The sequence below is a fragment of the Passer montanus genome, unplaced genomic scaffold (genome assembly GCF_014805655.1).
Source record: "Passer montanus isolate IOZ18808 unplaced genomic scaffold, ASM1480565v1 scaffold85, whole genome shotgun sequence".
In the NCBI taxonomy this organism is placed as follows: Eukaryota; Metazoa; Chordata; class Aves; order Passeriformes; family Passeridae; genus Passer; species Passer montanus.
Window position 1 is genome coordinate 111,161 of NW_024373812.1, and position 20,147 is coordinate 131,307.

A 20,147-nucleotide genomic window follows, 5' to 3' on the forward strand; every position below is an offset into this window, starting at 1 on the left:
GGAGCATGCATCTTGCCACCATCCTTTGAGGTGTGTTTATTCTAATGTGTCTCTGCTTCAGTTCTACATCCTGCCTGTTCTGGTGCTGTGATTTGTGCTGCCTGCTGTTCACAATAGCAGGTAACATTCAGAACTGGAGTCTGCAAAGTGCTGCCAATACTGGGCTGTATCATTGCAACTGCTAAGGATGGATGGTCTGAGGAGAGTTTGCTGCTTTCAAACAGAAGAGGAAAATAAAGAAGTGACCTGACATGAATAAAGAAGGAGGGGGGGGGGCAGAACAGAAGAGAAAAAGAAAAAGAAGAGAGAAAAGTAGCCCATCTCTCTCAATATTTTCTTTCCTGAGAACCATTGCTCCAAACAGCAAAAGAGGAAACAAATATACAGATTTGATTTCACGTATGAGAGACATGTAGTCACCACAGAGAAAATAGTAATTTCAACCACAATCCTGTGAAAGTTTCAGTTTTCCTGAGGAGTAGATTTTTGGGATTATGAGAACTGTGGGTTGAATTTTTTTACAGAACCCATAGTGTTCTGCAAAAATTCTGGGTGTCTCTGAAATGGCAACAGAAAAATGAGAGATCAGGAGCTCTTTTGCTTGGGGTTTCTTTTTTTTTTTCCTCACTTCCTGCCCTAAAAATATCTGAGTTTTAAATACAGGGGGAATAATATCTACCAACTAGTCAGAGTGGAGAAAATAATCACTAGCTAAAGAAATAATGTGATTCTTTGATGACAGTTTTCTGTAACTGTTTTCCTTGCTTTGAAGCAGACTATAGTTCTCCTCCAGTTGTGCCATTTTTGGGTCCATTTACTTTGTGTTGTCACAACAGGCAAACATTGTCACAACACTTGTATTGTCACAACCTCTTTGTCAAGCTGGACACTTGCTTGGCATGCAGGACTATTTTTATGGGAAACCTCTGAAACTACTGATGGTAGCACCTCCAGTGATGTGCCACCCATTTCCTCAAGGTTCACATGACCTCTGTTGGACTTTCTGTTGAGTTGGGGATATTTTCTTTTATCCCAGCATGTTCTTTTAGATGCTTGTACCATGAGCCTTAGCCTGGCATCAATTTTAGGCATGTATTTTCACAGTGAGGTCAATCATATAGTGCTTAGCTTCTGTGCTGCTTCAGGGTGTGCTTTCTCCACAGGTCTGAGCTGGCTTTAAAGCAAAGAAATCAGATGATTCTGCCAGTGCAAGTAGATCAAAGGGCTTTACCAGCTCTTTACTGCCCCAAGGATTGATAGAGGTGCATGTTTCCCCACAGACGGTTATGGCTTGGTGTGCTGAGTAATCTCTGTATCACTTCCCACACTTCCCACCCAGGCAGATTTCTAAACAAGATCAAAAATTATTTTGTAATGGAAAAATTAAATATTCTCTGACTGCAGTATCACAGGGATTAGTTTTGGTATAACTTGTTTTCTTCAAGATCTTATACTTGCTTTGGGTTTGAGTTTTTTCTAATTGGTGGCAGTGGTTTGTGGTTGTTGGAGTTGTTTTGACTGGAAGAGTTTGACAAGTGTGATACTAAACACTAGGTTGGTTTGATCAACATAACACACTATTCTGAAAAAAAAGTCAGTAGTTAAGATTAACAATGAAAGGACAAAAGCATACAAAAACTTAGCAGAAGACCTTAAAATCATATGTGCTTCAGGGGCTTCCAGATATATTTCAGATTCTGTAGTAACTGTCCTCACGATATTCCTTCTCTTTGACTGTCCCCAGGCTCCCCTGGGACATGCATCACAATCTAGAACCCACAGCATCCTGAGGCATGGATTTCCACAGCAGACCATTGCATTGGCTTCAAACTTGCCCCATCCCATTTCACTAAATGGCCCTTTTTTTCCTTTCTGTGGAAGACAGAGTGAGCAGAGATGTCTGCTGGCTATTTCCATAATTTTACAGATCTTTATTTGATCCTCCCAATGCCTCTTGTTTTTCCAAGTGCGAGGGTTCTTACTGAGTATCTGATATGTTTGGTTTTTAGCAGTAGGAAGATGGCACTGACCAACTATTGTGCTAAGAATTTCATCCTTTCCAAATCTAGTTTCTTGGAAATAAATTTATGGCTTACATCTTGCACATCCATGTATGAACACCTGGATACAAATCTCATTTTTCCACAATGTGAGTCACTTTCCTGTTTGACCTATGTTCTTTTCCCATCCTGTAGATCTGAGTGGGGGAAAAAAAAGTATTTAAACTAACTTTCCCATTTTTCTTGTTATTTGGTGAAGGGACAGAAGCAAAGGTTAAATCCTGTTTTGCTCATTAATATCTCAAATATTCAAATATTCAGGGTGCCCTCAGACTACCTACCAAATGGAACTCCTCTACCATTTTGGAAAGGTAACTGTTTGTGACTATCTGTATTCTTACAGCACAGACAGATGCACCTCAGAAAGACACTAAAGTTTTCCTTTAAACATGCCACAATCACAATAAAACTAGTTCCAGTCTTTTCCACCTCTCTTCAATCCAGTTTGTTTAAAGCAAGCACTTTATTTTTTTGGTGCCAGGACCCTTAGAAATTTGTAATTTAGCAGGAATACTTGGGAAAAAAGTTTTATGTAAGTAGATGAACAAAATATTGAGGAAGATTTATTAGCTTACTCATAGAAAAGTGCCTTAACAAATGCTCAAGTTAAGCATGTGCTTCAAATCCCACATTTTCAGTAAAGTACTGAGTTAGAGGACTGTTTAAGTGGAGGATGGCATGATGTCTAAAATCCTTGACAGGATGGTTTTGGTAGGATTTTTGTCATCCAGTCCAGTCTTCTACTGTTCCAAAACCTACTTACATAAACCAGGTACGCATATAGTCCCAACCTTCAGTGACTGAGATAAAGCTAAATGGAATGTGATACAGTGACCTGAAGGCAGAATGTCCTGATAGTTGATTCACACAGTCTTTAGGGAAAAAAAAAAAAAAAAAGGAAAAATAAAGAAAAGAAAAAAAGAGTATTTTTGTTATCATATTTCTCAGCCACAGCTTGTACAAAATCAGAGGGTAAAGGCATGCACACTGAGGCTGTCTGAATGCCAGTGAAATGGAAATGTGAGCAATATTCCAATTTAACTCCACAGAAATCCACTAGTTAGTAGGTAGTTCAAGTATTTTAGTGCCTGCTGTGTTGCTGCCTACAGGGAAAATACTCTAAGTGCTTTTCCTTTTTCAAAAAGAAAAGGAGTTTTCATCTGTCTTTTACGAGGCTTTTTTGTTGCATCCATTATACAGCATGACACAACCAGCCAAAGGATCTATTGTGGTTTCTATTACGTGTTTTAGGGACAACGTTTTTGTGGACAGTAGAATACATACATATATAAATGTGTGTATATATATGTGTGTGGATGTGTGTGTGTGCATACAAACTTACATATAAACATATGTGTATATATATAGATGCACTTATCAATCTAGGTCACTTAGCAGTGAAGATGTTTGTCCTTTATGCTGGCCTGTGGAGTGTCAAACATGGGATGTTAATGCCTACATATATGAAATCAAATATTTTTTCACCTGGCCAGTTTGACACAAAAGGGCAGAATTATCCTTATTCTAAGAATATTAGGCCATTAACTAGAACAGCTTTTAGAGCTACTTTATTCTGGTCCATATCTGACCAGCTATTTGAAGACAAAACAAAAAACAAATGCTGGCCTTCAGACTCCATGTATGCTGTTAGTATCACAGAATGAAAAAAAAAAAAAAGGCAAGAGATGTCCTTGAATAATATTGGGAATTTAACCCCATAACCATCTAATACCCTATTCACTTCAAGAATGGAAAGGGCTAATGCAGATTGGAGGATAGGAGTGATGATCCACAGGTTATAGTTTTATAGCAGAAGGATTTTTAAAGGTGCAGACAAATTCTGTATGCCTGTGTGTGCATAAATGAAAACTGTCTTCTGTGTGCAGAGACCACTGAGATGTCAAGGTGGGCACTGTTTGTCACATTTTAGTTGCTGCAAATTCTGATTTTCCTACTCTATAACAACTTCAGCAGATCTGTTAGAGCAAGAGGAGGGCCAACAGGATGGAGCACCTTTCCTAGGAAAAGGCTGAGAGAATTGGGATTGCTCAGCTTGAAAAAGAGAAGGTGTGACCTGATTGCAGCCTACCCATACGTGAAGGGAACCTACAAGAATCACAGAGAAGGACTTTTGACAAAAGCATGTAGAGACAGGACTAGGGGAAATGGCTTCAAACTGAAAGAAAGTAGCTTTAGATTAGATGTTAGGAGGAAATTCTTTACTGTGTGGGTGGTGAGGCACTAGAACAGGTTGCCTGAAAATTTTGGATGCTCTGGGAGTGTTCAAGGTCAGGCTGGATGGGGCCCTGAGCAGCCGGTTCTGGTGAAAGGTGACCCTGCCCTTGGCAGGTTGGTTGGAACAAGATGGTCTTTTAGATCCCTTCCAACCCAGACCATTCCATGATTCTAGGATTCTATTCTATGAGGATATATTTGTTCAGCAGTAGTCTTACATATTGCAGACAATGGAGACTGTGTGTGTAAATGTAGATATACGTGAATAATCAGAATGTAAGAGTGTAAGAGGTTTTACAGATGAGAAATAAAAAACATTGTTCCAGTAAAAACAGAGGCTGACTGCCTTCATTTATTACTCAGTATTTCTGTGTTGGTTGCAAAATCTAAAATGAGAAAAGACCTGGAGGACGAGGAACCTCGTCCAGGATGGGGATGGATGGATGGATGGATGGATGGATGGATGGATGGATGGATGGATGGATGGATGGATGGATGAGGAGAAATGCTCCCAAGAAGGTGCAGAAGGCTGACAAAAGCAAACAGTTTACCTGCTTAAGAGGAAGGTGTTGCAGGGGGAAAAACAGGTCATTCTCCTCTTGAAACACCTGAGAGTCTGCGCCTGCTGAAGGGAGCAACCTGGGCACAGGCAAGTGGCAATGAACAGGGCTGTAACAACTCAGCTGTGGGAAGGACTGTGCTGTCCTTGGCACCACTTGGTCACTCCAGCTTCAGGGACTTGGTAAGGGCCAGCTGCTGGCATGTGCTGGTGACTTGAGCGTTAAACACAGACAGCTGGAGGTTACCAATCCCATATACTTTGTATGTAAATCCCATGCAATCTCGCTGAAACATCTTCCCCCCATTGAGCCCAGGGAAAGCCTTACCACCAACCCTGCTGGGGAAAAATTAGGTCTGCAGACTGCTCTCTTCCTCCATGATGCCACCCCTGCTTTTGTGACACCTTGCTGTCACACGATTGCACCACACTATCCATGGTTTTGGTCCCAACATCTCAAATGCAAAATCACATCTTTGTCCCTTTAACTTCTCTCTCAGCTGTTATGCCTGTTTTCTCCCCTCCTCTGGGACTATGCACTGTTGCTGCTCCGGCTGCTGGGAGCAAGCAAGGAGAATTTCTCCTACTGGCAAGTAACCAGCCAGTCTGGGGCTGGCATCTTCCCAGGACACTGCTGTTTGCATACCAGCAGGCAGAGGAGCAGGTGAAATGGGACTGCTGACATCTGTACAGATGTGTTTGACTGCTTACATGCTGTTACGAATCTGCTACCCTTAAAGCCTCCGTTTCTCTGACGAGATCTCTCTCTCTCTCTCTCTCTCTCTCTCTCTCTCGCTCTCTCTCTTTTTTTTTTCTCCCCTCTCTCTCTCTCTCTTTCTCTCAAAATTATTTTTCCAAGGAGAAAAGGAAAAGGCAGACAGAAATAGAAGGCAAGAGACAACAGCTTGAGGACCAGATACTTCAGCTGCAGCATTTCAAGGTAAGGGACTGATGCCAGAAATGATGGATTGACTAAATCTGTTCATTATTAGACATGCAGATCACACGTCTGAAAGCTGGGAAAAGCCCACTCTGACATGAAGCAGCTTTCACTGCCGGAGCCTATCTCTCGCAGTGATCATGTCCTTCCTGCTTTTCATTCCGTGTGTTTCATGCACAGGACCATGTTGTTTAAATGGTTTAGGAGCATGGAATCCGGAGGGTGTGAGTGCAGGCAGCACAACAGTGCTGTTATTATTAAATGCTGCTATTTATTATACATAATGATAAGACACCAATCACTGTGGCTTGGGTGTGCACTGCATGGCTTCAACCAGCACTTTCTGCCTGCAGAGCTGCGTTGGATTTCTCTGGTGCCTGTCATTAGGTTTTGTGTGTGTGCATTGCAGAAGGAGTGTTAGTTAGCATGCATCTGTGTGTGTGTGTAAAGATTTCATTGCAGGATGAAGTTATTAGGTGTGCATGGCACAATAAAATGGGCATGTATGTACATGCAGGGAAGGTGTTGGTGCATATATGTTTCTCTACATGTAGAGGCGCCTTGATATTTAACAGGGTGCCAAGCAATCCCAATCCCTGTTGGTCTCCATGACAGCTGCAGATAGCATCATTTGAAAGCCATCCTTGCTGTTTCTATTGCTTATCCCTCTTGTCAGGAGCATATTTGTGCATAACAAATATAGGAACAAAAACATACATGTGATCTTTTTGTAACTGGTGAGAATTTGTGGGTTAGATCTTGCTATATTAGTTCAGTAGGGGAGCCTGAGGAATTTCAGTCATTAAAATATCTAAGAAAGATGATTAGAACTGGACAGTTTATCCTCACAGCAAGTGAGCTCAGCTGTGTTTTTAAAATTAAGATATTTAGGTTGCTTGTGGAGTGTGTGTGTGTTTGTGTGTGTGTGTGTGTGTGTGTGTGTGTGTGTATGTGTTTGAACAGTGCACCTGCATTGGGAGACGATGTGCAGAATATCTCTGTGGACACATGCACTTGTAGACTACGCTGAGTTATGCTATAGGCAGGATCTTTCTCCTGCCTCTCCAAGACCCTGCAGTCATGTTCTGCAAATTATTACTCCTTTTCTGGTAAACACAATGCAGTTAAGTCCAAGTAATTGATATAATCCTACACAAATGCCCCAATCAAGTTTACCACCAGTCTGTGGATGTCAAACTTTGGTATTTCCAGTCAAATATGTGATTGCATTTCTGTGGGGCAACAGGAATTGCCATTTTATTCAGGCTTCCATTGAATACAGACAGGGGAGAATTTCTTCAGATAACTATAGAGTGCTGCAGCAGAGCAGTACAGTACTGTTCCAGTTTTTTTTTTCCCTTTTTGCTACCAAGCTGATTACTCCTTTTAGCATGTTAACTGTTTCCAAGCTAACTGCATTATGATTCTTTGTGAAATTCTTTAAATAGAGCCTTTTGGATATACAGTTCTGTCAATTTTCTGCTTCATCTGTTTTACTTTGATATAGCTGTTGCTATGTTTTATCATCATCCATCATCCACCCTCAAGGTGGTGCAGTGGGATCAGCCCCTCAGCTGATGTAGACTGGCATTGACTTCAGCCCTGCTATGTTGATTGCCACTAGAGGAGGTTCAGTTTTGCTGCATGGATTTTTTTCAGAGGCACACATGGAAAATAGCTGTGTCCCTTTATTTTCTAACCCACAGGCTGGAGCAAGAGCAGTAATCATACAGGAAGCTAATGGGAGATCAGGGCACAGAAATTTAATGGCAGAGACATTTAAAATGACAGCTTTTTCAGCTAAAATCACAGCCAGACTTAAGGTCTGTAATGCTGTGGGTGAGGACGAGCATCAGGATATGATAAAATCTACACTACCTCTCCATTCAGTGTCATCACTTGTCACCAGAGGAAAACTGTGCTGCTTTTACAGGAGTGGTCATGGTGACTGCTGCTCTATGAGCTGCCTGTACCACCAAGCAATGTCTGCTGGGAGACATGAATGAGGTGATAGCAGAGGTCTAACTGGGACTGCAGATTTCATCCTCATTGCTGCTAGAACCTTCCTAAAATTAAAATAATAAACATGTTCGAAAATGGAGATAGAGGCACTGGCTGGTAGTGATTCTGTTTCTCTTTTGAGACAGATGAAGAAAACTGCATATTTTTTTCATACACGATTCAGTGTTCTGGTTGCTTAGTGAACTGCTGACCAACATTTTATTTCACCTGCCAGTTTGATTTGCTCATTTGAAAAACTGCATATCCCCCTGCCACCTCCCTAGTGCTCTCCCTCACCTCACCCTGCGTGTCCTCAGCCTCTCTGAGGCAGGGGCTCAGAGTCTGATATGAATATAGTCCCTCAGTCTGATATGGCTCCCCAGTCTGACACACCAGACCAAAATAAGTGCATCTATTTTCCCTCAGAGTGCTAAGTAGAACATGATTCATTTCCTGAATTATGTGGATTTCCTCTAATTCTGTGCAAGGCATACATCCAGGTTAAAATACCAGGCTTTCCTAGGAAGCCCCTGTATTTACTCAAAATGCTGTGAGACTGTAGATGTCCATATAGAGTGTAAGGATTTCATATCAGTGTTCATTAAAATCTGCTGTGAAGAAACCTTTGAAAATGAAATCTGGGTTAATCCTGTGTCTGCAGTATCTAGGTTGATCCCACAAGCATAACAGCTTGAATTCACACAAAGACATTCATGCCAGTATTCAGTGGGTTTGCTTCATTTTTGTGCAATGTCAGAGTAATTTTCTTTTTAAAATGCACTGTGTAAAATAGCATGTTTGGTTACCTAATAAAGGTTCTGGAAGCTACAGGGTTTCTGTTAATTTCAGAAAATTTTATTCACATTGGAAAATATCTAATAGAAATAATTTATTGCAAATGTTTATGCTGATTACCTGCAGTTTTCAAGTTGCTGATGCCAATTAGACCCCTGACGAAATGACTTTACTACCAGTTCGTTTGTTTTTCCCTTGTTACTTATCTGGCTGAAAATAAGGCAGCAGCAGGTGCTGTCCCACTGCTTTAGGCAGAGCAGCCCAGCCAACACTAGACCGAGTAAAAGTCAGCAGTGAATGTGAACAAGGCGTTGGCAACACATGTTGCAAAGGCTCCTGAACATGAGGCCAGGGCTGAGGACATCAGAACAAAAGTGTGGCTCAGCTGTTAATGGTCTGTGTGAGATTCAGAGTTGATCAAGTGAAACCTTTCAAATGTGAAAATCTGGAGTAGGAGAGAGTCTAGGGTCGTATAGGCTCTAAAAGCTGAATTCCCTTTTGCTGACAGTGAAACCATATCCTCTCTTCTGTGAATCACTGCAAAGTAAGGACATTGCGGGGCACAGAATGCCTGTGTAGTACCTTGGGGCCATTGGGCCTCTCTGTTGAAAGCAGGAGGCGTATTTGTCTACATTACAATCAGATGCCTTCACTGGAAAGGCCCTAGGTTGGAACAGGTATAAAGATGCTTTGAAGCCCCATTTTTTGAGATTGAATATGCTCTTTTGCTCTAATAAGAGTCAATTTACAACAGCGCACCTAACCTCACCTCTCCTCCAGTCCTTAATATGAAAATTATATTTTTTTCTTCCATATAACACAAGACTGGCAGATAGAGTTGTAATTTTGTTGTTGTTTAACAATAGATAGAGTTTAAACTTCATGCCTCCGCAATTTCTTGGTCATATGCCTACAAAAGGGGAATCCTTGTCCATGGGAACTGGAGGTGTTACCAGCTTCTATAGTTTAAAATCAGAGAAGTGGCCAAAATTCGCCTTACACCAAACATACTTTGTGCAGTATTCATCAAAATTATTTGGTTTCTAGAGAAAGACTGAAATTTATTTTGATTGATTAGTTGAACTGGGGAATACAACCTACAAGGAACAACTTCTTTTAAGAATTTGTTCAGCTAGGCAGCAGTTGGGCTGACCTGTTTTAACATAGATGTTTGCTGTCGGAACCCAGGACATCTCTCTGGATGTCCTGGATGTCTCAAAGCCCTGGCAGGGGCTCGGAAACCCTGGCAGGAAGCCAAAGACACCTGGAAATTCAATCTTAATTCATGGAGCAAATTGCCAACCTGATATGAAGAATTACAGGCCACAAAAGTTTAAGTAGCACAGTAGTAGGAATCACAGGGTGAAGGGAAAAATTTTGGAGCACTGTAGAGGGGGGTTTTGAACCTTGTACAGGGGGGTTTGAAATTCTGTACATGGGGGTCAGGAGTCCCAAGATGGAGGGATTTGGGCGTGCCCTGTCCTTCTTCTTTCTTCTCTTTGGCATCCATGTTCAGGATGATGTTGGCATGTGTGGATTGGTTCATGGTGAAGGTGCACTTGCCAACAAGGGTGAAAAGTATTGGAAATTGAAGGTAAATATCTAATACATAGTTTTTACTATAAAAGAGACAACTGCCCTGTGGGCGGGAGAGAGTGCCCTTGGCTGTCTTGCTGATCAGACCTCGTCTGGACAGACAGAAAAACTTTGTAGATAAGGAACAATAAACTCAACTAAAGACCGAAAAGCAAGAGTCCAGACTCCTTCTTCGGGAGCGCGGCCTGCCCAGAACCACCTTTTCCTGTGCTGGGGCAGAGACAAGTAACAGCCGACCCCAACAGTTTGCTATTTCAAATAAACTCCAGAATAGTAGAATTTCTTCCAAACTCCAGAATTTCTTCCAAAATCTGACTGCCTCTGTAGTTAGTTGAACAGAATTTCTGTTATCGTTTACTGTAGCTCTGTTTGGTGGCAAATGGTAATAAACAAAACAACCAAAACCTCCTAATTGAATGGAAAATTACTTCTATGCTGTTACTTTAAGTATTACAATTACAATACATCCATTTTCCAGAGTTATATTAGTTCTGGATTGGTGTAAATATTAGGGACCTATTTCTTTTAACACCTGCTTCTGGAAGACTGCAGTTCAAGAGCACAATCTAAAACATAATTGCATTTTTACTCTCAAGAAAAGGAAAGCCTTTTCACATTCTTACAGAGATTTTGTTAGGGTATGGTTTTAGCTGAAATTACCTATAAATAAATTTTAATTTTATGGTTCCAATTTTATGGTTATATCGCTATCCCAAATTTAATCTATTCTTAAAAGAATTGCTGTCAGAAAATATAAATAGATATGTCTGTCTCTCGACATATGTACAACATTGTAGAAAAAAAGAGAGAACTTTTGCAAATGAAGGAACTTTGTTATTTCTTTATAGTGAATCCCTTTATGATTTTCAAGTAAATTAATCCTTAAACCAAATGGCAACTCAGCCAAGCACACAAAAAATATTTGTTGGTGTCATACAGACTCCATTCCCTACACAGTCAGTGCAATATTCTCCAAAACCTAGTTCAGAGGTAAGGTTGTCATGTAGAACAGTGTTAAATGCCCTGCACAAGCCCAGGAAAATGACATCTGTTCCTCTTCCCTTATCCACCAATGATTCATGGCTTCATCATAGAAGGCCACCAAATCTGTCAGGCATGATTTGCCCTTAATGAGGCTATGTTAGCTGTCACCAATCATCTTGTTTTTCATGTGGCTTAGCATAGTTTCCAGGAGGATCTTGCTCTATGATCCTGCTGGCCACTGAGGCAGATGGGACTGATTGGCCTGTCATTGCACAGGTCTTTCTTTTTTCCCATTTTAAAAGCAGAGGATATGTTCCCACTTTTCCAGTCACTGGCTACTACCAGTCTTCCATAATTTCTCAAGTAAAGTCAGTAACAACCTAGCCCCCTCTCCAACCAGCCCTCTCATCAGGTCCCATGGACTTGTGCACCTTCAGGTTCCTTAGATGGTCTTGAACTTGATGTTCTACTACAGTGAGTGGTTCTGCATTCTCCTAGCCCCTGCCTTTGCCTTCTGCCTCTCAGGCAGTCTGTTTGGAGCACTTGCTGCTGAAGGCTGAGGCAGCAAGTGCTCCAGAAAAGTCATTAAGTACCTGACTTAATGGTATATTTGGTATATTTGCCAGGCTTCCACTTCATAGGGATAACCATTCCTGAGCTTGGAGAAGGTGATCCTTTAATACCAACTAGCTTTTCTGGGCACTTCTTCCCTGAAGTGTTTTATTCTATGGTACTCAACCAAGCAGATCCCAGAGGAGGCCAAAGTCTGCACTCCTGAAGTCTAGGGTAGTGAGATTTCTATGCACCTTCCTTGCTGCCCTAAGGATTTCAAACTCCATTTCATGGTCCTTGCAGTCAAGGCTGCCCTTGAGCTTCACATTTCCCACCAGCCCCTCCTTGCTGGTGGGAACAAGATCCAGCACAGCACCTCCTCTCCTTGGCTCCTCTATTGCTTTAAGAAGGAAGTTATCATCATGGCATTCCAGGAACCTCCTGGATTTGTTATGCCCTGCTTTTATCCCTCCAAAAGGTGTTGGGTTGTTGAAATCCCCCATGATGAACAAGTCTTGTGAGAATAAATTCATTTTTAACTGTTCATAAAGACCCTCATCAGCACTTTTGGGAGAGGTTAAGAACTAATTCAGAGAGAAATTTCCATTTTGAGGACACAGACCCCTCTTTGTCCTATTCTGTGATTAGCACCTGTGAGCTGATGCCCACCTTATCCTGAGAAGTTTGTCTCCCACCAGGATTTAAACTGAGAATTGAGTGTGTCTCTTCTAGATCATAAAACTAAGTATCTATCCCCAGTTAAAATCTTTCAGTAATAAGAAAATAGAATTTAAAAAAATAGAATCATTTATCCAGGCCAGCTACACCAATTGTTTACCACAGAGAGATGAGAGCTTTAGTCCTTTAACTCATGTTCTTATCTGCATGCACGTCATTCAAACACAGCTGTAATTATTCTGGTATGATCCCTCTACGAGTTGTGCTTTTATTTAGGAAAAAATTATGTGTGAGTTGTGCTTTGAACTGGGGCAGAGTTCTCCTAGGATGATCATGTAAATAAACATACCGTACAGGCGGGACAGGTTTCAAGCAGTAACAAGGTTTTTTGAGCACCTCATGGCTACTCCAGCAGATTTTGTTTTAGCCAGACTGTGTCGATGTAGCTCAAAGAAGCTTACAGCTCTCTGCAACCTCAGCCCCACCCGATAGCCTGAAACATGTTCAGAAACAAATTCACATCACATGAATACAGCTTCCAAAATAATGAATACATGAAATTTTAAGACTAGGAAAAAAGGAAGGTCTGAAATATAGCTTTTTGCCTCTTTTGACTCACGTGTGTATGTGGGAAGGAGTGATAAACTGAAGCCAAGGAGACACTGAATATAGAGGAAATTATTCTTTTGGGAGATAATAACAAAAAACAACTGGGGCTCTCTAGTAATGATAACTTGCAAAGCTTATTTGTTTTGAGGACAGAGGTTTGACAATTTTTTGAAATCTCAAATTGTTAACTATTCTAAAAATATTTCTCTTTTTATTAATTTTTACTTCTCTCACAGCTACACTTTACTTCCTTTGTAAACATGGAGTGAGTACCCTCAGGGAAAACCAAAGCTTACCTACATTTCTGGCACCAGGAAGTAAAACTGTGGTCACTCTTTTCATGTGTTTATCTTTAAGGGAGGGTCTTATTCGGTCTTCAGTCCAACCACATGAAGACCAGAAACTTCAGCTAGCTTGCTGCTGTTTTTTATTCCAGCTCCACAATGCCCTGGGAATCAGATATGTTCTCATGGAGTTAAAAAGTAATTCGTGTGCCAACAGGAGCAGGTTTATCCCATGCATATGTTCATCCCAATGTACTTGGATTCTTGACCAGGAGAGAATCCCACGCCCTACCCCCAGGACACTTATTCCCAAGTGGGCCATGTGGGACCTCATTGCAGCGTCTCCTTTTGCAAGCTATGTCCCCAATGGTATCTGCCTACTGGGGCAGCCCAGTCTCCTCATCCCTCCCCTCACCTCTGCTGCAGCCACTGGCACTTGTTTATAGTTTATTCTCATTATGGTGCTTAACCTTGCCACAAGTGAAATATTAAACAATTGAACAAAGCCATCATTATCATCCTGCAATGAAAAAGTCTGAAATTTTACATAGATTTCCTAAAGAGAGACACAGAAAAATAAACCCTAACTCTCCAGCATAAAACACAGCTCTCCAAAAGGGGCATCTTCCTATTACTTCATGAAGAACTTTCTGAATAGACTGGATCTTTAGACAACATATGTAGAGAAGAAGCTGTGCTTGACTTAACTGTCATCTTAGCGTTCATTGTGTTTCATCTCAGTGTCATCTCAAGTCTTTAACGAATGTTAGAAACACTTACCTTGTGTTGGACCATACCTGTGATCCCTGTCAGTGAAACTGATCTGTACAGGCCAGTGCTCTGTAGCTGGTGAATGATCTGAATGACAGAGATACAAACTTTGGGTCTGCTCTTGTAGAGTCTTGACAATGTCTCTTGCTGTGGTGGATTTCCTTGAAGCTAAAAGAGCTTAGGTTTTAATTTGTCTTCTTCGTCTTTGACTGGAAACAACTGTCTGCTTGATTGACAAAGTTAAATAAATGGGACCTGAACAATTTAAAAGCAATGTACTCAGAAAGTTTACACTGGTGATTTTGCTAATGAATGGGAAGCTTTCTGAGAGGACATAAACCAATTGTTGCTTTTTCCCCAACAATCATTCCTACTTGGGCCTCTGTCTGTACAGCTGCAATTTCTGTTCCTGTGAGGTTTTCAAACAGACAAAGCATGAGACCTTCAAGAAGAAGCCATCTACAGCCATCATCGTACCCACCCCTCAGGTCTTTTGCCACAGACATGCCTTCTCCTCACATCTGCAGCTCCAGCTGCACGTGGCTCACACTGAAGTTGTACCTTGTCATGCAGGCACGCAGCTGAGATGCAGCCCTTCCCAAAGAGAGCACAAATCATGCCAGCTATCTCAGCCTTCCTTCACCTGTTTCTGCAGTCATGTGGCGCTGTGTTACATGTTCCTGTCTGCTCTGTTGCTGTGCTGAATGTGTGCTTTGAGAAAAAGCAGTGGCTATGTAAATACTCAGCAGAGCTGAAGCGCAGTCAAATGGACCTGCTGCAGCAAGCAAACAAGGGGGAAAGATAATTTCTGTAAAGTCTTTTGGCTGCCATGATTTCAGGCATGGCTTATAATAGTGTCCATTGTTTATTTTTATTTCCTTATTTGCTTGCTTCTTTTTATTTATTATTTTCTAATCTCCTCACATGTACCCCCCCCACCTTATACCCACAGCCTCGTGGTTCACTGGTGCTGTAGCAAAATTCTGTTAAACCAGGAGCTGTAGGGAAAGAGAAGACATGCTTTTTGGGTTCAGGCAGAGCACCAGTCCCTTTGGTGAGCCAACTGTCTTGGAGATCCTGGCTTCAGTGGTCCACTGCAGTAAGGATTGTGTGAAAAAGAGAAACTCAAGCAAATTACCCATACCTGTGTGGCTGAGTTAAAACTTAGGAAGAGATTATGCCATCATTTTCCAATGCCTGCTCACAAAAGGTTGTCAGTTACAGCAGACAGGTCTAAAAATGATGGAAAAAGTTAAGTTAATGTGTTTTAATGTTCTGTGTGATGAATACACCTTAACTGACCATTGTACAACCTTTGCAACTCTTGGACTGAATGTAACTCCTTAAAAAAAAATTTAAGACATCACGTCTACAAGATATTTCTAAGAAATATTTTGTTCATTTCCTGAACGAAGAATAATAACAACAAACTGGCAACTCTACAGGATAATGTTTAATCTTCTTTATAAACATGCTGTTTGCTCTTGAGCTGGCTAAGCTTCACCAGCTAGGATAATTTTTGGGGTTTTTTTCTTGCATCAGACATATGAAAGCTATGACAATGTGGTTCAAGTAAAGCCTACAATAAAGCTGCAAGTTTTGCAGACATGCCTTCTCCTAATCTGGACAATTCCCTAATCTGGGCAATGCTTCAATCATATCCATCTATCATGCAGACATGCTCCTTGGGTTACAACAAGTGTCTTAGACAACTGGAAAGGCAACAAAAGGTTTTGCCACTATATAAAACCCGATCATACCAGCAAGCTGGAAATGGCTGGTTGTCCATTCCAGGGACAGTCAGACCATAGAAGGCCACATCCATCTTGCAGCACAGCAGAGCAGAATCTCTTGTGTTTGCTGAGGACCTTTGTTCTATAAGAAGAAGATTCTCTCACTCTGAAAATCCACACAGGAAAACTCTGCATCAGTCTGAGCAGAGGCAGATTGTTTCATTTGCCTAATGGAAAATTGAATACTACAGCATCAGGAATACATTCCGGGAGGCTGCTTATTTCCAGATGGACTTACCTGTCATACAGCTTGTGTCTATAGCCCCTCTCTGTATTTGCATATTTATGCACAAATTATTGAGGGCATCTAACATTAACATGCCTGCTCACACTACAGACGTGTGAATAATATATTTTTGCCATTTTTTTGAAAGGCTAGGGAAGGCCTGCAGGCAAAGGAACAAGTCTTTCTAGAATCGCAGTACCTCATGTCCCAGTGACCTCTTTGGTAACACTAGCAACAGTGCTGTGCATCAGCAGGCCAGATCCAGACATGCTGGGTGGCCTGTACTAGCTGAGTTAGAGCCAGGTGGATGCTCGAGAAGCAGCACGAGAATACGACAGCAAGAAATGCTGTGTTTGGAGAGGAAGGATGGTAGACAGGACAAAAGTGGAATCCCTGAGCATTTTTGACAATGATCATTCTTGCACTTGTGTCCCTTACAAACCCAATTTTATCAACCCAGTCAGATGCTTGGAAGCATGCACAAACAGAACAGGCTTTGCTGCTCTGGGAGGCTTTCCCTCTTGAAGCTGATCCACTGGGTGATGGGGGGGCTCCAGGTAGCTGCCAAACAGCAAAGTCAGACTCATTGCTGCCTCCAGAGCTCCAGATCTGCCTAAAACCCTTACCCTTTTTGTACCAAGGTAACTTTTTGCAATGCAGAGAACAAATCTGAAATGCAGCCAGTTACACTAGCATCCCAGTGGGAGAATTTGAGGGTAACATCTGACTCACAGATGTAACACACAAAAAATGTTCATAGCACTCTTTAGTAGGTATGGCTGGTTATATGTAGATTTGAAGAACCAGCCTTTTATGTTCATGCTTTTCCATGGCACAAATACTGAATGGATAGAGAGAGAAAATAGTTGCATATCAATAAATAACTTCAGCTCTAAAATGTTAATGTCTCATGGTCTTCAAGCCTCAAAATGCAAAGACTTTTGGCAAAACTTCAATTTGGCAAAGATTTCAGTAAAAGTGACTTTGATTTCAGTGGAATTACACCAGGGATCATTAGTGGCTGTTTTCTAGGGTGCAGAAGACCATAATTACCCGGAATAGTCCATATCCAGAAGTGTTTCACAAGAGCAGGCACATTTACTGGAGGAGGCTATCTTGGGTCAACTTTTGACCTTTGTTTCTTCTCAGGATTATCATCTTCCTTGAACTCAGGAGACAGAGGAGTGCTCCACTTCTGGAAGCACTGCTTTTAAGGAGAGATAGTACTGATTGCCCTTAAACATATGCAAGTACAAAAAACACACAAAGCTTGTTTAAGGGACTACCTCAAAAGGTAGCAGCACAGCAAGGACTGAGGCTTTTCTCTTGTCATAAAAAGTCATGACAAGTCTGGCAGATGCATCTGGACCTCAGGTTAAGACACTGTCATGCTGTATGTGGGACTGCAAATTATTATTCTTACAAAGAAAGTTTATGGAAGTTGTTTCAAAATTGACAAGACTGATGATTAGAACTAATTGACTTTCACAAAACAGGGAGTCCAGAGGTGGCATGGAGCAGGCATAATGATTTATGAAAAGGATGCTAAAAGGTTTACTTGCTGTAATAAAATGTCCTCTGATACTTAAACTTTTGATGCACCATTGAAGCAAAATGCAGCACAAACAGTAAATATTTTCTTTGCATATACTGTATTAATTCTACTGTGTGCATTTGAGAAGCTATGCATTATTTCCTTGCTAGCCATAAATGTAAACAACTTAAAGCCCTCAGGCTTCACTGTCCTGAAGCATGCAAGTGGAATAAATGTAAGCATGTAATAAATGTTAGCATGTAAGATTGCGGTGCACCACTTTTATGGCCATCACTGTGTCTGCTGCATTCAGACATTTGGCACAATTTCTTTCTGTCCTGTCCAACAGTTGTTCACTTATTTATGTCCTCACTATGGTCTGTTCACATAACTGTGACCTGGTTGTTTCAGGTTTTGCATGTTGCAGATGTCAGTTGGTTTTCCTATGCTTCGACAAACTAAACAAAGTGAAGCTGCAAGTTATTTCTACAATCCCAATTCTCAATTCTGTGCAGACAAACAAAATCACTTGAGAGTACTGGCAACCTAGAGGATCTCTAGCCCAGTGCCCTTTCCACTTCAGTAACAGAAATCCTTTTTAATGACATGATCTCATTTCTGCTGAAGGATTTAGCCCTGAAGAAATTGTTCTCTTGCAGTAAATGAAAGAATACTTATACCAGATAGTACATAGCATAGCTGCTGCTCTGTCAGTGAAGGGGTTCTTTCTGAAAGAATACAGCATACTCACTGTATTCACAGTAGTCACAATATTCACAAAATTCACATATGCCCTTCATCATTTGGGCAATATCTAATCATACGGCACAACTGTAGTGTATAAAGAAACTTTAAAAGGAAGAGGAGAGTTAAAGCTCATAGCAGACAATGAAGGAGAAGCAATGCTGAAATACTATCTTGTGGCTGTTTTATTGACAGGTTGTTAAGCAAATGCACAATATTGTTGAACAGGGGTAACTCATACAGGTGCATATTTTTGAGTTCCATCCTCATGCAAACCTTATTTTAGCACACTTGGGAAACACCTCCTGTTCTTCCTGGGGTAAGATTTTGCAAGATTTTTTTAAGAAGCATAAACCAAATTTCATAGCTATGGAGGACAGATGGCAGCAACCTCTTTTTTGTTTCCAGTCTGCATCTGGCTCTGGTTTGCATCTGTCTGGGCAGCTTTGATGTGGGCTGTCTTGTATCCAGGAGCTGTGCTTGAGTACCCAGCACAGCTCGATGACAGCCTCACTACCCACCCCTGGTTTCATCATATGTGCCAAGGCCTTCCCTACGTGTTTGTGATGAAAATGCCTCCTTTGGAAATGTTTTCTCAAAGCAGGTGAGACATTCTTCCACCCTGCCCACTGCTTCTCTCCTACACCATTATCTGGCTGGGGAGAAAATGCTTCCTGCACAGCAGATGTGTGACCAACATCCCCTAGTGTATGCCTGCCTGTTAGCCTATTGTATCTGCAGTGAGTGCATAAATACACACAACTCAGCAGCTTGGCAAATAGACTCTCTGCAGTTTAAGAAATACATTTATCAATGTTTCCATTTCTCAGTCCTCTTGTCTGAATTCCTCAGCATAGTATTTAACAAATGTCTTAATTTTCATCTTAAAAAGGAGAGCCAGAAACATCAAAGCTTTCAGTTTTCCTGCTTCAGATAAAATATGCTGACATTTCACACGAGGGAGGATTTTTAGGAGATCATAGCATTCTTCTCTCTAAATATGTCTTTTTAAAAGCCCATTGATGCTTTCCAGTTTCAAATTCATGCTATTAATAGGTTTAAAAAAAAAAAGGATTTATAGGGAAAGAAACCACGTGATTTTATAGCTTAAGTGTCTCATATAAACAAAGACCAAAACAAAGGCTGTACAGAATACCTTACTTTTAGTGTACAGCAGCTGTACAGAAGGGACTGGCTTCTGCCTGTGTGAGCATCAGCATGGAGACTCTTTAAAAGCACATTGAGAAAAGCCTCAATTTTTTCTGTCCTCTTGGAGTAGAAGAGGACTGCCTGTTAATTTAATATCTTCAGAGCCAGTGCTGTCCTTAGACAAAGCAGCACTTTTTCTAAGCCTTTTTTTATTTATTTTTGCTGGAGACATATCTGAATGAGGTTTAGAGCAAAGAAGGCTGTCTTCATCTTTAGAACTTGGTCTTTAGAAACTTAGAGGTTTTTTTCCAACTGAGTGTGATTCAAGATTTCAGATTCAAGACCACAGCTGAGTAAGATGTATGCAACGTAGGTCCTCATGCATCTGGTCCACATTTGAAAGAAAAAGCAGCAATTTGCAAGAGAACAGTCAACCCTCACTAGGCTTTGCACTGGATCTAACCCAGCAGGTACTCACTGAGCTGTGCTATTGAGACTTTAAAGGCCAAAACACAGGTTGTTAAAAGTTTAGCCCCTCAAGACCTGTAAATCCATCTTTGTCTCACTTTATTTCTTTATACATGTGATGACTTGAGAGTCCTCTGCTAAGGGGACATTTCTATAGCATGGTGAGTCT

General features: G+C 41.2%; 1 protein-coding gene across 2 annotated transcripts in view; it reads left to right on the top strand.

The window, feature by feature from the left end:
- Positions 1–20,147, top strand: part of PALM2AKAP2 (PALM2 and AKAP2 fusion) — a 269,103-nt gene that overhangs the window by 44,251 nt on the left and 204,705 nt on the right. For both annotated transcript variants that reach the window (XM_039733217.1, XM_039733218.1), the window contains one exon: positions 5,714–5,794. In XM_039733217.1, the coding sequence (XP_039589151.1) occupies positions 5,714–5,794 (81 nt within the window). The remainder of the gene's footprint in view (positions 1–5,713; positions 5,795–20,147) is intronic.